The sequence below is a fragment of the Rhinichthys klamathensis genome, unplaced genomic scaffold, assembly GCF_029890125.1.
Source record: "Rhinichthys klamathensis goyatoka isolate OS25496 unplaced genomic scaffold, OSU_Roscu_1.1 h1tg000902l_1, whole genome shotgun sequence".
Lineage (NCBI taxonomy): Eukaryota > Metazoa > Chordata > Actinopteri > Cypriniformes > Leuciscidae > Rhinichthys > Rhinichthys klamathensis.
The window spans coordinates 49,250-70,281 of NW_026607249.1; the positions used below are offsets into that span (position 1 = coordinate 49,250).

Here is a 21,032-nt window from a genome sequence, read left to right on the forward strand (position 1 = left end):
TTCTTAAGTGTCACATCACACGGGGACACATTGTCCCCTCATATTAAAGACAGGCAATGGTTTCATTCAAATATCAGCAAAAACTCGGCATCTTCAATGTATCCTCTCCTCTGAATGAAAGATATAGACTACCTACTTCATCGAAGGTAGTTATTTAGTTCACTTCGATTAAACCCATTTAATGACGACTCATATTTTATCCTAGATTAACAGCATCAATTTCATGGATCTGGAACTGGGGAATGTAGTTAGAAGCGTAATCGTAATCCTCTCAAACGCGTAAACAGCACCCATAAAAGTGTTATATAGCCTTGCTATTATTACGTTTATCCTCGCGGAGATTAGGAAGATTATTGATTCACTACATCCTAGACTAATTGATTTTTCCTTTGTTAATCTAAAAATATGGCAGCCCTTAGGCTGTTTCAGATTAGTGAGGTGTTTGAGTAGCGTCCAGCAAATAGGCCTAAACCTTATAGGAAAAGGGGGTGCAGGGTGGTCCTCTTGAGGCTGTGGCCCAGTGCATTAGTCCTATTTCTCTTCATCATTCATTCTGCAAAATAGAGAACAACAAATAATCTTACATCACGACAACCTTACTGCGACAAACTTGATTAACAGTAAAAAAAAAAAAAAAAAAAAAAAAAAAAAAAAAGATTCTGCTCGAATTATCTATTTTAAAAATGTCTATGGTGAAATAAATAAAGTCCTCAACAGTGCTTCACAAAACAGTTTCACAAACCAGAAAGCAAACAGTTCATTATTAAGCAGACAGTGAAACATCTTTTCGGGAGCTGTCACGTCCAAAGGTGCTGAACTAGGTTAAGGCTAAATTCCGCAATGTAGCCTATTTCGTCTACCATAGCCTAGGCCTACACAAAAAGAGTGCAAAAATACTGCCAAAATATGAAATGCATGACTTTTTTAACGAAACATTAGAACTAATATAAGAAAAATACGCATTAATAGGCTATTATTAAAATTAATTTATTTCCTGTCAAATTTGGCCTATATCACATCGCCGAGTTTCGCCAGATTTTAGCAAGTGGCTACCGAGAACCAACACAATACCATAACTGTTTCATCGTAGAAAAGTGAAGAAAAACGCCTTAATAGTTGATTTATGCAAAAAAAAAAAAAAAAAAAAAAAATTCATTGGACGCACGGCCTATCAAATTATCAGACATTATCAAAGAGATAGCAAGGATTCCTGCTCAATTTTCAAAATTGATAAGCCTATTTATTTCGCTGTCCAATGCGAATTTAAGCAATGCTTTTTATCCTCGAAATAACCTTCAAATCCCTATCGTATTAATACATTAATACCATCCAAATCTATTAACGTAGGCCTACGTTTTTTACTATTTAAATAAAAAAAATGTTGTTTACGATCTATAGGCCTACTAATAGATTTCTGAACATAGGCCTAATGAACTGAGACGTGCCTATGTGTGCAAAATCAATTTACTGCATTTAAGAGAGCTACATTTATTATTTGCAAAAATGATAGGCTAATTAGGACCTAGTTATAACGATTTAAGCCATTAAGAATGTGCTATAGTTATGAACATTTATTTTAGGCCTACTTTGTTTCCCAACAGCGCATGAATACGCATTATTCAAGTCGCTGTCAGTTCAACAAATGTTGCCTTCTAGAATCATGGAATTTCATTTTAACTTTTTTTTGGTGTCTAACGTTAAGAATAGGCAACTTAAAAAAAAATGGTAGGGACAGACAAATAGGCTAGCTTTGCAGTTATTCATTAAGGCCGTATATCCATGCGTCTAATCATGGCAATGACTAGCATATTGATAATGATGCAGGGTGCTGTCAGACATATCACACTGTTTATTACAGATATCACACTGTTTTTGCGGGTTTCTTGCAGGCACTATTGGAACAAGATATTCTATAATGATGCTTTTGGGAATCAGTCAGCAATTCTAAGACGATTCGTACGATCTTTTTTACTTTAGACTAATGGGGTCGATTCTGTTTAACTATATGCCTACTTTAATAAAAAAAATATATATTGAAGTATTTACACATAGGCCTATATCTTACCCATTAACATAGCATAGTTAGAAGAATGCGTTTTAATGTGCGTGATGGTACAAGGTGCATGAGAGCAACAAGTGCGTTGTTGCTGGATCCTCAGTGACGCCTAGTGTTGAAAGACAGCATTGTCTCTGTTTCCGTAAATTACTTTACATTCAATAATATCGAAATAAACACATGTCAGGACGGGACATTACGATGAGGGAAAACTAAAGATTTCATGCATGGTCATCTAGTAGGGTCCCATTGCAAAGCGGAAGGGGAAACGTTCCTGATCACCTGATCCCATACATAATTCATAGGCCTACCCCCTGTAAGCTATCATTCTTGTTTTTTTTTTGCATGTACGATTTGAGGAATAATATTAGCTTTGCAAGTAACACTGATGATTGTTTGCAAACAGGATTCCCACACTCCCCTTCCTCCAGGCAGCACATTTTGCTAACACCTCAAAAGCTATAGCAAAGTTGCTGACCTAAACTTGCTTACCTGTAAATATATCCCAACAGTTCTCTTAAAATCCTCCACCTCGTGCATTCCATTGCTCATGTAATAGGCCTACTGAAATCCTTGTCATTGGTCTATATTCATTTGGTGATAGCGAAGGAGTGTTATTTCTCTTTACAGCGCCTTTGTTATAGGTAATTGCCCTAAAAACGACATTACAGTCAGTCACGCTAAAAATAAATACAATATAAACACAAGTACTGAACTTTTATTATTTTGTTACTGCAAAAGCCAAATTAACTATTTTAAATTCATTCATTGCAAACCTAGGCCCAGCCAATTCATCTAAAAGTTTAGTTCACCTTCCCATCATAGTATTGAGAAAAAAATAATAATAAAAAAATGTATGTAGGCCTATATCGTTTGTCTACGTTTTGTAATACATGTCAAGACATAAAGTTTCAAGAATTTATTCTTTGTCCATCGTATGTATGCACATATAATGTTTATACATACAGTACAACATATTCACAATATGAGGGTGGCATGACAGATCACTAAACAGAATCAAAACCGTATAAAATAAATCCTAATTAGATAAGACAAATAAATAAGTACATAAATAAATAAATAATAGTATAAATCAGATATATATCTATATCTATAGGACTCAAATTGTGTCTGCATGCTTACAGGAAAATCCTCATCAAATAGACTAAAATAAAAACAAGGGGCTTTGATATTGTACATGAGTTCATGAGGCTACTTGACTTCAACCAACAGAAAAATTCAAAGATTGTGTTAACCAATAAAATTAGGAAGCACTTTTATAGACTCGCACACACACACACAGGCTCTCACACACAACTATTTACCATACATATACATACATTCTTTAAAAGAGACTCACACCTGTGTGCATTTAACACGCAAACACGCTCACAAATACACGCGTAAAACATCACCACTGGAGACCCTGAATTTGCTGCAATCGCTTCATCTCTGTCTTTTCCTGAGAGTTTAACGCTAGCTTAGATCACCCGACATGGCCGACCAGGCAGTCACACGGTCCTCTCAGTCACAACCCTTTTGAGCACAAAGCTTACAAAAACTTCCCCCTGTGCCTCAACACAGTATTAAAACACACATTAAATTAAGTCACTGTAATTGCTACTGGAAAGACATAATCTTGTGAACGATGATGAAAAGCTTGCATTTTATTAGAACTCCCTTTCTAGTGTCATTTTTTTGCAGTCGTCTCATTGATGTACCTGTACTTGTCTACATAAAAATCCACAGAAGGCCCCAAATCTATGTTAGAAAAATGATTAGTAGGTTTATTAGTATTTTATACACTAAAGAATATAATAATGTGCCTAAATGTCCCACATATGACTAAACAGATTTTAAAATAGGAAGAACTGTTTAAGAGTGGCCAAGCGTTCACAATAGCAAGCATCAGGAATGACAAGAAACCGAAATGGCTACAGAATAGTGAAGGCAATTGTTCATTAGCAATGAATCAGTTTACAGAATCTCTACATCAAAATAATGTAGAAACATTAGAATTTTATATGAGTATTGCTTTTAGCTTAAAATACCCTGTAATGTGGTAATAATTTCCCAATTGAACTACAAAAAAAGAAAGACAAAAAGAAAAAGAAAGAGAAAGGGCAGGGGTGGAAGTGAAAAAACTGCAAAACGTTCTGCTCCTCTGAGAAAAAACAGAAATGCTAGAAGACAACAGGATACAGTATTTCTAAATGATAAGATGAACTGAGAGAGAGAGAGAGAGAGAGAGAGAGAGAGAGAGAGAGAGAGGGAGGGTTTACCTACTTCACATGGCTAGGAACATAATTCACTATGATCACATCTCTTCAGATCATCAGATTAAGACAGTGTGTGAAAGAGGGAGACAGATGGGAAAGACTGCAGAGAAGTAAAACATTAAACCTGCTATAAAAATCCCTTCAATCCTCAAGGGAAAAGGTACAGGCAGATTATATTACAAACCCCCAGCCCATTCCAATCAGAGTGAATACGCTTATGCTTATTATTCGTCATAAATCTGTGTAGAACTGTTACAGTATCTCACAAAAATGAGTACACCCCTCACATTTCAGCAAACATTTTAGTATATCTTCTCAAGGGATAATACTATAGAAAGGAAACTTGGTATATATTTACTGTCCTCTGAAAATAACTCAACATACAGCCATTATTGTCAAAATAGCTGGCAACAAAAGTGAGTACACCCTAAGTGATAATAGCTGTACGTCGTTTAATCATGCAAAGCCACATGTCCTATTCATCATTTTCATGTTTTTGTCTGCTTGACAGGACCATTCAAATTTGTGTATCTTGTATTAGAGCAGTTAAAATTTGTGCTTTGAGTACAATTCTCTCATACTGACCACTGGATGTTCAACATGGCACCCCATGGCAAAGAAATCTCTAAGGATTTGAGTTGACCTAGGCTATAAGAAGATTGGTAACACCCTGAAACTGAGTTACAGTACAAGCCCTGGTAAGGAGTACCAAGAACATTGTGTCTTGCCTACAGTCAAGCATGGTGGTAGTAGCATCATGGTCTGGGGCTGTATGAGTGCTGCTGGTACTGGAGAGCTGCACTTCATTGAGGGAAACATGGATTCCAACATGTACTGCGACATTCTGAAGCAGAACATGATGCCCTCCCTTCAGAAACTGGGCCGAACGGCATGATAACGACCCCCAACACACCGCCAAGATGACAACTGTCTTGCTGAGGAAGCTGAAGGTGAAGGTGATGAGGTGGCCAAGTATTTCTCCAGACCTAAACCCCATTGAGCACCTGTGGTGATCCTCCAGCGGAAGGTGGAGAAGCGCCATGTGTCCAGCAGCTCCATGATGTCATTATGGAGGAGTGGAAGAGGATCCCAGCAACAACCTGTGCAGCTCTGGTGAATCCCATGCCTAGGAGGATTAAGGCAGTGCTAGAGAACACTGGTGCTTTGGACACCATTTTGACATGGTCACTTAGGGTGTACTCACTTTTGTTGCCAGCTATTTTGACAATAATGGCTGTATGTTGAGTTATTTTCAGAGGACAGTAAATATATTCTGCTATACAAGCAGCACATTGACTACTCTAAAATATATCCAAGTTTCATTTCTATAGTATTGTCCCTTGAGAAGATATACGAAAATGTTTGCTGACATGTGAGGGGTGTACTCACTTTTGTGAGACACTGTAAATGATAAAGTATATATGTGCGTATATGCACATGTTTATCTATATGGAGAGAGAAGGTCAGCCGATGGCTCTGAGAGAGGTCGCTATGCATGTGGAAACATGTCTGTGTGTATATGTGATAACAAACAAAGTGTATGTAACCACATGCATACAAACGAAAAATATTATATATAAAGTGGCTGAGCTCCAAATGGTGTGTGTGCAAAGGATCTAATTCAGGGTAGACATTTAATTTGACGTGAATGAAAGCGATGCTGTAAAGGAACAGTTAAGCTATTAATGATAATATGATGTGAGGTGTAAAGAAATGCTGCTGTAATCTAAAAAAAAAGGTCAATAGTTATATTCAGTAGTATATAATTAAGCACTGCAACAACAAAAATAATTCTTAATGAGTTTTTTTTACCCTACTTTCCAGTTAAAATACTTAGAAATTCTTGAAACAAGATACATTTTGAGAAGCAACACTGTATAAGACACAAAATAATTTCAGAGAATGCATCTGCATGGCAGATTTTTATTTTCACTTTTTCTTTTAAATATAAACACGTTTAAAATGAGTGGAAACAATCTGTGTTGTTAGACAAACAAGTTTGGGGTCACTAAGATGCTCTTTTTATGAAAGAAAATAATACTTTTATTCAGCAAGGATACATTACATTAATCAAAAGTAAATAATTTTGTAATGTTGCAATAGATTTCTATTTTAAATAAATGTTGATAAATATGAACTTTCTATTCATCAAAGAAAATGTATTACTGTTCCCACAAAAATATTAAGCAGCACAACTGTTTTCAACACTGATAATAAAAAGAAATGTTTCTTGAGCACCAAATCAGCATATTATGACTGAAGACCAGAATTATGATGCTGAAATTCAGAATATATTAAAATAGAAAAGTTATTTTAAATTGTAATAGTATTTCACAATATTACCGGTTTCACTGTATATTTATTAAATAAATTAAGCCTTGGTGAGCATTAGAGCATAAGAGCATATTAACAACATTAAAAATCTTACTGACCCCAAACTTATTAAGTATTAATATTTTATGCAGTGTTGCTTGTCAAAGAAAAAATCAAAAAACATTTTGACTGGAAACAAGGTCCCTTCAGTGAATCTCAACCATTTCCACCACTGCATGTTCAGGATGGTTCATTGGTTGTACTGGTTTTCCAGCGGACAAAACCAACAGGAAACCATGGGACGTGAAAATTAGATTAACCATACAACCTACAGCTTCGCTTTCATTTTCATAAAATGAAATAAGGCGTTAATAAGTCCTGACTAAAGTCTTGGGTGTCACAGAAATATGATGCATCTATGTTGGATGTCATTTTTTAAATAATGAAAGGTCAAATTACAACTACTGTGCTATCATGGTGCTGGTGTATGTCTCTCGTAATATACAGTGGTCTTAGCATTAGGCAAATATAGATCTGTGGGACGTGTTGTGCTCATGGCAGAATTCATGTGTGAGTGCGTTTTCATGTTTGGCAGTTTCATAGTCTGGTCTGGGCCTCAGGTATATAGATCTCGATGCTGTCTGCGCTCTCTGTGGCCGAGTTCTGCCGCACAGAAGCGGCTCGCTTGGCCGCCATCAAGCGCTTGCGTGCCTCCTGACGCTGCTTCTCTGTGCTCTCCAGCGAGCGGTCTCTGGCCAGGGGAGGGTGGCCTTTCGGGGGTTTCTTTGGCACTGGGGGAGGCAGCCGTCTCTCCTGAACAGGGATGACAAACAGTCAGTTAGCCGCCGCGGCGGGCGGAGAAAGACGAGCGGAGACAGCAATATGGCACACCTGCACACAGACAGTGCTAAGGCCAGCCGCGGCTCCGCGGCCGACTGCGTGCGGTAAGAGAACGGCCCGGCGGGGGTGAGAGCTTGGGGGCCGCTGCCCCCATGGTGCGTGCCAGATGGAATGACTTCTGAAAACAGCTCACTGTCAAACAAACAAACAAACAAAACAAACATGAAGAGGATGTCAGGAAATTAAGAGTGAGTGAGAGAAACATTCACAGTCACATTAGACCAACAGACCGACATGAGGCACAGGGAGGCAAGAGCAACACTTTATAATCGTTCACAATAACATTGTGGATTTTGGAGGTTTGTTATTGCCAGTGCCCACCCCTGAATGCATAATATCACACTACAGAAGCAACAGATCATGCACATGAATGAAAAAAACGCAATGTTGCCCTTCGATCAGGCATCTGGCATGTCAATGACTCTGTACTGATTCTGCAAGTTTGTTGTACCTTTCTCTCGGGGGGGTCGAGGGGTCTCCAGTTATTGGCTTTGAGCTGGTGAAGCTCATCGAACTTTAGGCTGATATTCTCAATGGAAAGTTGAAGCATGTCCCAGAACCCTGCTAGATCTTGAGCCACTGGCCGCGGGTGAGCATTTAGGTTCTGTTGAGCCAAGAGTTACAGAAGCGGAAGAGGGAAAATGATATATGACTATTAGTTTTCTTTGGAGCTGGTGTGCTCATCGCAAAAGTTGCAAAGGTATCCACAGTTCCATTCCTTTCCAAAGAGCCAAAGCTGATCCAAAACTACTGTTCAAAAGTTTGGGGTTGGTAAGATTTTTTTTTAAAGTTTTGAAAGAAGGTTTACCAAAGCTGCATTTATTTGATCAAAAATACAGTAATTGTAATATTGAGAAATATTATTAAAAATTAAAACAACTGTTTTCTATTTAATATATTTTAAAATGATTTCAAGTAGCCATTAGTGTCACATGACCCTTCAGAAATCATTCCAATACGCTGATTTGGTGCTCAAGAAACATTTCTTCTTATTATTATTATCAATTTTTTTGTGGAAACCATGAAACATTTTATTCAGGATTCTTTGATGAACAGAAAGGTCAAAAGAACAACATTTATTTGAAATAGAAATCCGTTGTAACATTAAACTAACATTATAAATATATTTACAGTCACTTGTAATCAATTTAATGTGTTCTTGCTGAATAAAAGTATTAATTTATTTTCTCAGAAAAAAAAAACCTGACCCCAAACTTTTAAAAAGGTATTGTAAGTTGCCTTTGTCAAATAAATATTTATTATCATTACTATTAGTACTCACCAGATTTTCCTCACACAGCTCCCTGAACTGCTGAAACTTCTGGGACATAAGCAGCTGTGCACTTCCCACTGCACTGCGGATCTTCCCCAGAACTGAACCACACACACACACAAGCATCAAATACATGCATAATAACACTAGAAACAAAGGATTCTGCACATTCTGAAACTTGACAGGCTTGAAAGAAAAGAGCTCTATTATGATTATAATTAGGAGAGACTAAAGTTTCAGGTGATGTCAGCATTTCTTAAAACAATGCCTGAGATTTCAGGCAAACAGTGTGAGGACCAGAATGTCCAGCAGGGGGCAGACGACTTCAATTTATCTCAATAAACAGTTTTTGCACTTTTGCATGTGGTGTTTCAGCAAAAAATCTGCGTCTTTAATCACCTGGCTGCAAGCCATATTTAATTTAGCTGTATTCAAATTAAAAGTCATTGGCATTATAATTAGTGCAAAGATGCCCACTGAGCACCGAAACAATGCACAGATCACACAAAACTAACCAGAATAATGTTTAAAATGATATTTTACTTTCTTTAAAGATGAGATTTATATAGACATTACGGGTAAAATCAGTCACTCACTGTCATCAGGTAGCTTGTTTTCCTTCTCATCGTGCTCCATCTGCCTGCACCAGCCCTCCATGCGCTCCGTCTCCGCTAGCAGCAGCTTGAGGAACCAGCGGCCGTCACGCTGGCACACCGAGCGGCCCACGATTTCCAGGGGATCTTCTGTTACGCTATCAATCCAGGGGTCAGGTGGAGGCAGGATGGAGGGATCAAACCCAACGTCATCATAGTCGTCTGAGGTGCAGGCATGGTAGTGATTCCCTGAGCCCTGGATGCTGACGGTGGAGGTGGCGGCATCACGCGAGTACTGCCGTGACAAGCAGCCCGAAGAGGGGAACTCCGTGACAGGAGAGTCAGCTGGTGTGTAGTCCGGAGTGTCCAGATCAGCCTGCACTGCTGCCGTCACACTGTTAGAGCGGGTGAACCGCCGGTGACTGAGGCACAGAGCAAAGAAAGAAAGAAGGAAGGAAAGAAAGAAAGAAATTCATACCGGTATATAGTAACTACTTCACACACTTCTAGGATGAAAATGGATTTCATTTCTGTAATAATATTCGTTTTGGTAATTGTTTGGGGGGCATCAAAATGTAAAAAAATGTCAGGGTGATACAACTGTCCCAGTATCATAATGAAGATAAAAGTCTCATTTAATATTAAAAAGCTTGGTATCAAAAGTTTGGCATCATCTTTTATTATATTGATTTTATTAGCACAAAATTTTCTTAGAAAAAATATTTTAAGAAAAACTACACTGTTAATTAAAGGGATACTCCAGCCAAAAATGAAAATTCTGTCATCATTTACTACAAACAGTTGTTTGGCACCATTGACTTACATAGTAGAAAAAAAAAATACTATGGAAGTCAATGGTGCCAAAGTTCCAATAGTTCTTCAAAATATCTTCCTTTGTGTTCAGCAGAAGAAAGAAACTCATACAGGTTTGCAACAACTTGAGGGTGAGTAAATGATGACAGAATTTTCATTTTTGGGTGGAGTATGCCTTTAAGATTTGAAGTCATGTGGTGCCACCAACATGCAGAAAAAACTATAAATAATGACCCCGGCAGACCCTCGTGAATATATGTCGAGGTCAACATGTCTCTCAGATGTAAAATGCCACTTGGTGTGACTCCCCAAAAACCTAATGATATTTAATGAATAATAACTCATGATATTTGTTTTTGTAAAAAAAGAAAAACATACTTTTTAGCTAACATTTTTTAAAATAACAATGAAATGATCAAAACAATAACGATTAATGGCATTACGTTTTTTTTAAACCATATGAAACTAACATGAATATAACTTGACATGTGTTTTCCTTTCCTTTTAAAAGATGTTTTAATTTTCTTCTTCATTTATTTAAAAGGGACAATGCATATGAATGAACATAGCTTTTCAGCAATGTACATATGCCAAAATTAGCCCCCAGGCTATTTTACATTTGTAGTCCCATGTGAGGTCATCAAACAGTACCTAATAACACAGCTAAACATTTAATTTAAACATGATTCAAGTTAATTTAAAAGACACACAATTAACAGCAACATATAAGAAATGACGCAATTAGTAAAGGCCTTACATTTCATTGCCACATCAGCTCTGTCTCAAAACACGAGCTGCCTACAGCCTACATGAGCTACTGTCTACGTAGATACCATTTGTACCACATTAGAAACTGGTTTGAGATGCTGTTTACAGGCACAAACATCATTAACAGCTATTTATTTAGGAGACAAATAACACCACTCAAGTGATTTACAAAAGAGACTGATACAAAGCACACAGCTAGCGATAATTTAATAAAACGATGTAGCAAACATGAAAATTGGATGAAATGCATCTTTTAAAGCTGGTTTCCTGTCAACACTTTTCAGTAATAACATAATAAACATTTACACTCTCCTTTAGCTTTGTTCCACCATATTTAATGAAATTGTTTTGCTGAGCTTGTCACAATGAATTGTGGTACTGCCTTATCAAAAGAAACGTGGCACTTCATATTTAGCCAAAAATTAGGTCTTTTAGGATGCAGCATAATCGGTTGTTTACAATTTCTGACATCAGGAGCACGTCTATGGTGCCTAAAAATACAGTCTAGCTAGGCAGTTTTGAGAAGAGCCTCGGTGTGCCAGCTTTAGCGCTCTGGGATAATCCTGTCCCTGCTCAATACGTTTAATAAAGTGAAAGTGTCTCCCTAATACAGAGTTCCTTAATCCTTAATTTTAATGCACTCTCTCACCATATGCAGTGTGCGGTGTAACAGCTGAAGGGGATAAACAATACTTTTCAGAATGCAACAATATTCACCACTCCACTAATCTTTAGATTGAAGCGATTTGATAAAATACATATTTTAGAACCAGTAAATTGTCTTAGAGGAAATGGAGCACTAGAGGACACAAAGACCAGGTGATAATGCAAAGGTGAGTGGAATAATTTTGATTCTTTATTACCCATAACAACAATGATACAGCTCAACATTAAAGACGGAAGTGATTTGGAAACATTAGATTATTTAATAATTAAAAAATCTATACTGATATGAATATTGGGGGCATCCTCAATGTTAATGTTTCTGTCCTGAATCACTGGAAGCTAACCAGACATTAACAGCACAGAGCAGATTGGAACAGATTTAGTGTCAGTAGCAACAAATTAAGAATTTGTTCTCTCTGGTTTTAGTAAATCGTGGCCACCTTTTACTAATTGGTTCACTCGTTTTAGTTAAATCATGGCCACAAATTAACTTGTTTCGCCAAGTGTGTAGTGCAAATGCAGATATCAGTTATGGGTCACTTTTAAAAGAAGATCAGATATAGCCAACAAATCAGAATTGGGCATCTAGACCTGCAGTGTAAATGTGGCCATAGACTTACCCATGCTCTTCTTCAACCTGAATCCCCACTGACTGGAACTTGGACTGGTCCTCTAGTTCCTGGTCCTCAGGCCCATCCACCTGTTTAAACGCATTACACAGTAAACCAGCCACATCCACACTCATTTGAAGAATCATCTACTAAAATGATGTTCTAATAGCCAACAGGACTGATCAAAGTATGAAAACAATGCTGAATAGTTTCTCACTCACCTGGATGCCAATGGAAAGGCACCTGCTCTTCCTGAGCACATCCCTGCGGATGTCTTCCAGGACTGGTATGGGTATGGGAACAGGAACAGGCATGGGCAGCGGAGAGGATGGGGTGGTGCTGATGGTGATGGTGCTGTTGCTGACGTGCTGACTGACAGGGCCGTGGATCTGAGCGTTGGCCGCCTCGATGGCTGCCGTCAGCGCTTTCATGCTGTCAATGCTCTCGGTGGAATTGCTCAGGCCGGAGTGGAGGACGGGCTCACCCCGCGTACCGGGACCGTCCATGTAAGCGTCCTGCGCAGACTCCGTGCTGCTCTGGGCCGTGATGGAGATGAAGGGCTTGGTGGAGGTGCGAGGAGGTACCGGTGGAGGAGTCTTCTTGTAGGTGGTGATACATGATGATACTGTAGACAGAAAATTACACATTCATTTCGCAGATGCTTTATAACTTAGAAAAACGGATGCAATATAAACTTAAAAAAAATATGTAAATGGTTGAAACAGCTATAAGGCATTTTGAAGCCCTTGCAAGAAAAAACAGGGTTTTATATTAAGACTCAGGATACATACTTCCAATTCACCATGGCTGTCTCCAAAAAAAATCACTAATGTCCAAAAGTTTGGGGTCGGTAAGTTTTTTTTTTCATGTTTAATGTAAGAAGTCAATTTATGCTCACCAAGGCTGCATTTATTTGATCATGAATACAGTAAAACAGTAATAATGTGAAATATTATTACAATTTAAAATAACGGATTTATATTCGAATATATTTAAAAGTGTAATCTTGTGATGGCAAAGCTGGATTTTCAGCATCATTACTCCAGTCTTCACTGTCACACGATCCTTGAGAAATCATTCTAATATGCTGATTTGGTGCTCATTTCTTATTATTAATGTTGAAAACAGTTGTGGTGTTTAATATATCTGTGGAAACGGTGATACTTTTATAGGATTCTTTGATGAACAAAGTAAAAAAAAAGAAACTGCATTTTTGAAATATAATGTTAACAATGTAAATTATTTACTGTCACTTTTGATCAATTTAATGCATTGCTGATGAATAAAAACAATAAAATCTGACCCGAGACTTTTGAACTGTATTGTAAGTGTGTGCATGAGTAATTCAAAGTAGGTACAGCAAGATAATCTTATGTCTAAACCAGAGAATCCTGATTGCTAATGTGACGAAAGCAAATCTTCTGAATGTAAAACCAGTGTCGTGGATCTCCGTAAATATCTTACATATTGTGAATGCATATCTTGCAGTAACTTGCCGTTACTTGAATGAAAAGTCAATGCCGCCCACTGTTATGCTGGTGGTTTTTAAGTTTTCTCCAACACACAGAGCTAAGCACATTAAAGAGGCCAGGAATGTTTTGCTGGAGTCATGGGGAATAAGAGATAAGACTCAGAACAGACCATGCTTCCAACATGACTCTGTGAGCTAATCTTTTGCCTTTGCTAGAACCTTGAATCTGGCAGTAAAAAAGTGCTTTCACAAACCATGGATTTGCATAAGATTTGTCTCGTAAACCATTGCAGGTCAAGCTCAGCTGCCACATAGATACGGGTCTGCGATCCGGCAACAGATTCAAATTCTGGATGTTTCCAATGTACAGCAGTGTGAGCTAATTGATCATCGCGGAGTTCTGAGATAGACCTCTGCCATGTGCACTTTACTGGTGGTAGACATGCAATATTCAGACTTATTCTGACAATAATCTCACAGATTATTACAAATACAGTAATGACTTATGACAGTATAGGCATAAACAATTATAATTATGAAATAAATAGAACATTTCAATATAAGATAATTATATCCCTAAAAAAGGTAATATATAACATATGAAATGCAATATAAAATAATACGTTTATATAATATTAGTTAATTATTAACATATTGGTGTAAAATATGCACATTTATTATCTTTTCACAATATTATATGACCAGCAGGGGCCATCACGTTAAAATACTCATTGCATTAATTTGAATTTTATTAATAATCCTTAAACAGCTTCTGATATAGAGTATGATTAAATATTCACTTATTAACATACTTATGGAAGAATCCTATTATATTAGCGTGCCATCTGTTGACATTGAAAGTGTTATCTTGAAGTGCTACTGCTTGACAAAGTGCTGGTGGAGCACTGACTCATTTCCTCCAGCACTTCACTTCAAAGAGAGAAACAGGCTAAACATGAAATCCCTAAACGATGGCTGCATGAAGCTGCAGATAGAGGTGTGTGTTGTGAGATAAACAGTGAGAGAGTCTTTGTGAGCAAGGCATATATTTTTCTTATTTTGTTTTCTTCAAAATAACCACAAGGGGGCAGGCTAGAGTGAGACAGAGACCAGCTGTTAATGTCCTGTCTGATTTCACTTCCTCTTTCTCCTACTCTTTGGTTTTTCTATTCCAATACATTTAATGACTTCTTTTTTTTTGTCAAAAAGCATACCGTTGATTTGTCATATTTTGCCATTGTATTAACCATCAGTTCGTTTTGAGAGGGACTTTTTTTCTTTCTTCTTTTGTTTTTATGTCCTAAATATAAAACGTACATGTGAAATTATTAATAATTCATAATAAATAAATTATTTATTAATTTAGATAAATAATAATAATAATAAAATGAAATTTCAATTAAATTCGAGCACCTCTGACTTATTTATGTTGTTTCTGTTTGGGGTCAAAGGAACCACAGAAAGAAAACAAGAGTCTTAGCATGTCCATTCATTCATTCATACTAATAAAGCACTTTACAACTGCCCGTGCAGACCAAAGTACTGTGCAATCAACATAAATAGCATACAACATAAAACAAGATAACCCAAAAAGGTATCAACTAAAACATACGCACACACAAGCCCAACTCCTTAAAAGCTAAAGCTTCATTCATGTTCATGCATTTAGTCATGTTTTGTATCTGACCCCAAACATAAGTCAAATTTTTCATAGACCTTTTTATAATGTTATTGTTTATAATGAATTCCCATTAAAGAGAGAAAGGAATGAGATATCAACCTGATGACACTTAATCTCAATGTTAAATATGTTTCAAGCTATTAAATGACCTGAAATGGGGTCTTAGAGATGTGAGACAAGAGGTTTAAAAAAACAGTCAAGATACAATATAAAAGCATCATTATCCTTTGTACGTTATTCATGTTTATGATACCAGTCATGCTAAATAACACAGGCTATGAAACCAGCCCATAACACTCTTTTACAGGCATTCAGACGAGTTCATATGAAGCTCATTTTTGGCACATATGAAAAATATATTTAACATACCCGCAGGTTTCACAGACAAGGCCCAGACTAAAAGGCATGTTTGAGCTGTTTTAACTGAAAGGAACTTGCACTTACATATGTGCAACAGTAATGATTTTTTTTTATGTGGCAGGAATTGACTTTCATAAGTTCCCCTCTTGAATTACCTTTTAAATCTAAAGATAAAACGGTGTTGTTCACAGGAACAATCTATCACATTTTCCCTGCCAAGGTAGACATTCTTGTTTGCTTCTTTAACAACCAGTTACACGCATGTGTTTGAATAGCAGAATTCACCTCCGCAAACAACAGTATCAAAGAGTGCATATACACACAATTAATTCAACCGACTTAATCTTGGTCTCGCGCGTCTTCATTTGTTCACATCCCTCCATCCACGCAGAGGTTCACACTCGACTCTGCAGCCAAAACAAATGGTTCGTTTCAACTCAAGAAGTCAAGCTAGTAAGATCAGGACAAACTTCTGCTCTCGAGCTGCAGTGTGTGTTGCTGAGATAACAGCCTGCAGATCAGATGCTGCTCCAGCTCTAGAGAGTTCTGTCACCCTCTCCTCTAATTTCACCCCCTCCCTCTCTAATCAACTCTCTTTTCATGGTCCACCTGGGTTTGTAGTGATACAGGGGATCAGTAAAGCTGCACTGTTGTAAACCGTGATTGTTTTTGTATAATTACCAGCGAGACTGCTGCTGATTGTGTCATTATCTTTGGCGTTTGTTGTTATACCAAAACAGATGTTCACAGGAGTGTCTGACAATTAATATCAAAAGCGTCCAATCTACAATAACTGGGAAAGACAGAATGTTGATGCACTGTAAGAACGGTCATAGGGTTCCTCACATAATTAGTGTACAGAATAGCATATAGCATGAAACAGAGGTTATGAAACTGGCAGGAGGTTACAGTAGCAGCACGGATGATGATTCTAATTGGCCACTTATAATATCTGGAGAAAGCAGAAAACATCTCAAAGGCAGAAAAAGGGGAGAGGCTGCTCTCTGCAGAACAAATGGGTGGAGCTTATGTCTAGCTCCTCCTCGCTAGATGTCCAGCGAGGAGGATCGAATGTAATTTGGGCCTAATGGGTGGAGCTAAAATATCCAACCACACCCTAACCCTACCCACAACTCTATCCCTCTACCCCATTAGACATCTAGAGAGGTGGAGCTGAACGTCATTGACTGCAGTGAGCACCACTTGGAAAAAGTGTCAATCAGAAGTATGCAAACTGCTCAATGCTATCTTCGCTCATAAGCCCACATTATTTTGAGCCAATCACTTGAGTCATAAATTACATGTGACTCTGAAGCCACAAGAACATGACATCATAACAACTCAGCCCCAAGCCCCACGCTAGTGACTACCCTGCTAGACTAGTGTGTGAGCTGTGATGTAAAAAGAAAAAGATGGGGAGAAATGTCTACATCTGTTTTTTTTTTTGTTTTTTTTGCCATCAACCTATAAACAGATTTTATGAAACGCACTACGTTTCAAATGTTTGGGGTCAGTGCGATTTTTTTATGTTTTTGAGAGAAGTCTCTTACGCTCACCAAGGATGCATTTATATTTAATATCTTTGTGGAAAGAGAGATACATTGTTTTTAGGACTCTTTGACGAATAGAAGGTTAAAAAACTATTTATTTGAAATAGAAATCATTTGTTGAACTTTCATTATAAATGCCTTTAAATGTCACTTTTGATCAATGTAATGCAGTCTATCTGAATAAAAAAAGTAAAACTTTTGGTAGTGTATATAATTTTATGAAATATTTGCACTTATATGTTGCTGGCAAAATCATTTTTGAATAGTCATCAATAGACAAAATGCTTTTCAGCAGCATAATGGTGTAGTCACAGCATTTTCCAGCAGGGGCTAACGGGCCAATGCAAGTCAGCCAAACCTTTGACCCCTTGATCCCTTGATTTTAACATATCACTTTGCATTTTTTATTCAATAGTTTCTCTGTCATTTTCAGGTGTAAATTATTGTCCATAATCACGGCAGTATCACATAGACAGCAACGTCCTCTTAATTTTCCCCAGGTAGCAATGAACCGAACAGAGGCATTTGTAATTAAATGAATGATCAGTAAAAATAAGAAAAAAATAAACATGTTTAAAATAACATTTTATTATGAGATTGCAGGGACATAGAAACCAATCCAACCTGAGCCATCAAGTGCCCCCTTAAGGAAGACACAGGAAACTTGCTCCAATGTCCTATATTTCCCTCACTAATTCCTCCATTCCTCATCTATACTAATGGAAAGTGTCAGCTAAATGACTAAAATGTAAATGTAAAGAGAAGAGATGGGCTGAGCTAGCACTCCTGCTGATGCGCAGTGTAAACACACCCACACATACAGGGACTGCTCAAGTCACGGTGTCTCCTCTGGCCCGCCAGCCTGAGCACTTACAGACTTCATTCCTTACAAGGTTATGCATCACAGACGTCATATAGAGCCTGTTACGAAAACCTTCAAAATGTGAGAGCCAATCAACTCTGGATTTACTGTAACTGTTCTAAAGGAAGAGGAACAGATGCTTCTGATAAAACACTATGTGATGGTGTTGGAACACACACAAATATCTGATAATTAACAGTAATAAAACCCTAATGATACCAACAGCTTATTATTTTTTAACATATTTTAACAGTTTTACTTAATTACTGCTGTAAGTTGGAGTAAATACACACTTACAGAACAATGTGTAATGCTTTTAGCTTCCCGAATATGTATATTATGACATATTTGCTTACTAAATATGAGAGATGCATCATGTTAACATTATGCTAGCAAATTTAAGCCTCAGTAGGATTACTGTTATTGCTATTCTCATTAAAAAAATCACACATAGTTCTCTCTTATGTGGAGATTTGGTTGTGTAAACTAGTGCATATCACTGTGTGCGAAAGGTGACAAAATGTGTGTTAAAGCATTTAAACCATGACCTCATGTCACTGACAGCATTTGTATTGTGTCTGCCGCTCTCTGACCCTGAGCTCAGAGGACAAGGTGAACGATACGGCAGCAGAAAAATCAATTCGAGCCCGCCGACTCGTCTCTCCTACAATGACAGGACGCTCTCTGCACGTTCATGTTCTTAAACATCCTGACAGGGTTGTTTCAGATGACAAACTGACAGAATTAACCCACCTCCATTTCCTCAGGCGAATGGTCTTTCAGCCATACAGAAACATCATAATGAATTATACTCTACATCCATAATCGCAAGTATCCGCATGCATATTGAGTGCCCTTAACATCCCCTAATGTTGGATCTTTTTCAAGGACAGAGTCGTATATGCTTGGCTAATCAGCATAATCCTGACTGATATTTAAGACCACAAAAAGAAGCAATCCGGCCTGGACAGGAATCTCTGGGTTTCATTCCGATATCTAAAGCTGCCAAAGTGTTTAATGCGGTCTAATTCTTCCCAGATGAGACCTGAGAGGAAAAAGAGAGAGCTCAAGAGGGAAAAGAGAGCGCTTGCTGTCGTTTTGCCCCATGAGAGGCAATTAACACATCCGTCTGGCTACAAAAGTACACAGGCAGCCATATGAGAAGAAAGGTCAAGTGCCAGCCAAACTATGGGTCCCAGGGTGAAACTTTGTCCGATAACCACTCTCACACAATTCTGGAGGCTTTTTTATTTTGCCTTGTGTATAGGATAGTAAAATGACATACATAGAGTAACAGTGACAGAGTTTTTTATGTAATGACTGCAGCAACTATCTCCAGCTGGACACAAGAGAATTTTAGGGTTATGACGATGATCTGCAGATTATCACAGTCTGGGGGTAAAAGGTTGAACACAATGCATAAATCTTTTAAGTGAGTTGACTTCTATAGCACAAAGCCATTTTACACTGATGGCAATCCTATGATAAACACTGTGTGCAGACAAAACTAAAAGCTAAAAGCTGCAGAATATACGCACAATGAATAATGGAGATGTATGTTGTTAAGCATGTTGGTCACTGATGTCACACCATACATGATTTCGGTCAAAGCTATATTCCATGGCCTTAGAAGGCTTGAGATATAGTGCATATATACTTTTATTGAATTTGATGTGCTTTTTTGTATATAATCAGTGTCAGTGCACATGAAAAGGAACTCATACTTCCACAATATGATGTAATTTTGAGTGTAGCATGACATTCAATGACAGAAAAAAATATGCAGAAAATGACTCTAAAAGTAAAAATCTTAGAAAATCTTAGAGTATCTGATTGTAACAGGACTTAAGTATTTTCCTCGCCCTGAATGTAGGCACTAGTCCTCAACACTTAAAATACATGCCATTGAAACAAAAACAAGAAACTGTTGATTTATCAGGAGAGCAATCACATTCATTTAAAAAAGAAAATCTAAATAAAACTGAACACCTCACTATTACCACAATAAATCAAGGCTGACACAACAGACCCACTGAAGTCTCAGCTAAGCTCAAATGCTCAAAAAGGGCATAAGAAAACCAATATCTTTCAAAAAGGGTCTCTTCAAAATAACATATAAATAAAATGTCAAGTAAAGCCATGTTCTCATATCATATATAAAACACCTGTGATTCAGCAACTACCTGCTAATGCACTCATAAATCACATAAAGTAGCCTTGTTTGGGTAAGTATAAGAGCAAAGACTTTAGATATACAAATACGGCGCACTCGTACTACTAATGAATGGGAGAAAGTGCAAAGCACAATATGGCGGACAAGTCATGCCTTCGAAATAAAAGAGCCAATCGCTTATTGATAATAAAGTCATTGCATCACTGAAGCTGCCGGTAGAAGCTAGAGCATAAAAAACAGCATTTATGGGCAGGGCGATCATGCACTTTGTATACTGCGTTTTTTTGCTAGTACTTATCTGTATTTAATTGTCAAAAACATAAAATTAATAGTATATGTCTGAAAACACTGACCACAGATTTGAATTTAGCAGTTGATAACGTGATGCATTGAAGAATCCACCATGTGCAGCATCCACCTGTATGATGCGACGGCAGCCATATTGTGCCAGAACGACCACCACACACCAGCTTATTGGTGGAGAGGAGACAGAGTTATGAAGCCAATCAGTACAGGGATTATTAGGAGGCTATGATGGACAGAGGCCACTGGGCAAATTTGGCCTGCCTCATCAGAAGGAAGGTGCTCTTTGACAGTATAGTGTCCCCGTCACTATACTGGGGCGTTAGGACCCACACAGACCAGAGGATTAGACCCCCTGCT

At 37.7% G+C, this 21,032-nt stretch overlaps 1 protein-coding gene across 4 annotated transcripts in view; it reads right to left on the reverse strand.

Annotated features, from left to right (window-relative positions):
• Positions 1 to 6,980: 6,980 nt before the first annotated feature.
• Positions 6,981 to 21,032, reverse strand: part of dlgap1a (discs, large (Drosophila) homolog-associated protein 1a) — a 95,860-nt gene continuing 81,808 nt past the window's right edge. For 3 of the 4 annotated variants that reach the window (XM_056244062.1, XM_056244063.1, XM_056244061.1), the window contains exons 6-11: positions 12,494 to 12,897; positions 12,282 to 12,361; positions 9,418 to 9,836; positions 8,831 to 8,922; positions 8,000 to 8,152; positions 6,981 to 7,461 (exon numbers count right to left, since the gene is read on the reverse strand). In XM_056244062.1, the coding sequence (XP_056100037.1) occupies positions 7,246 to 7,461; positions 8,000 to 8,152; positions 8,831 to 8,922; positions 9,418 to 9,836; positions 12,282 to 12,361; positions 12,494 to 12,897 (1,364 nt within the window). In that variant the 3' untranslated portion in view covers positions 6,981 to 7,245. Of the gene's footprint in view, positions 7,462 to 7,539; positions 7,681 to 7,999; positions 8,153 to 8,830; positions 8,923 to 9,417; positions 9,837 to 12,281; positions 12,362 to 12,493; positions 12,898 to 21,032 lie in introns of all 4 variants that reach the window. The other variant, XR_008805936.1, reaches the window with a different exon arrangement.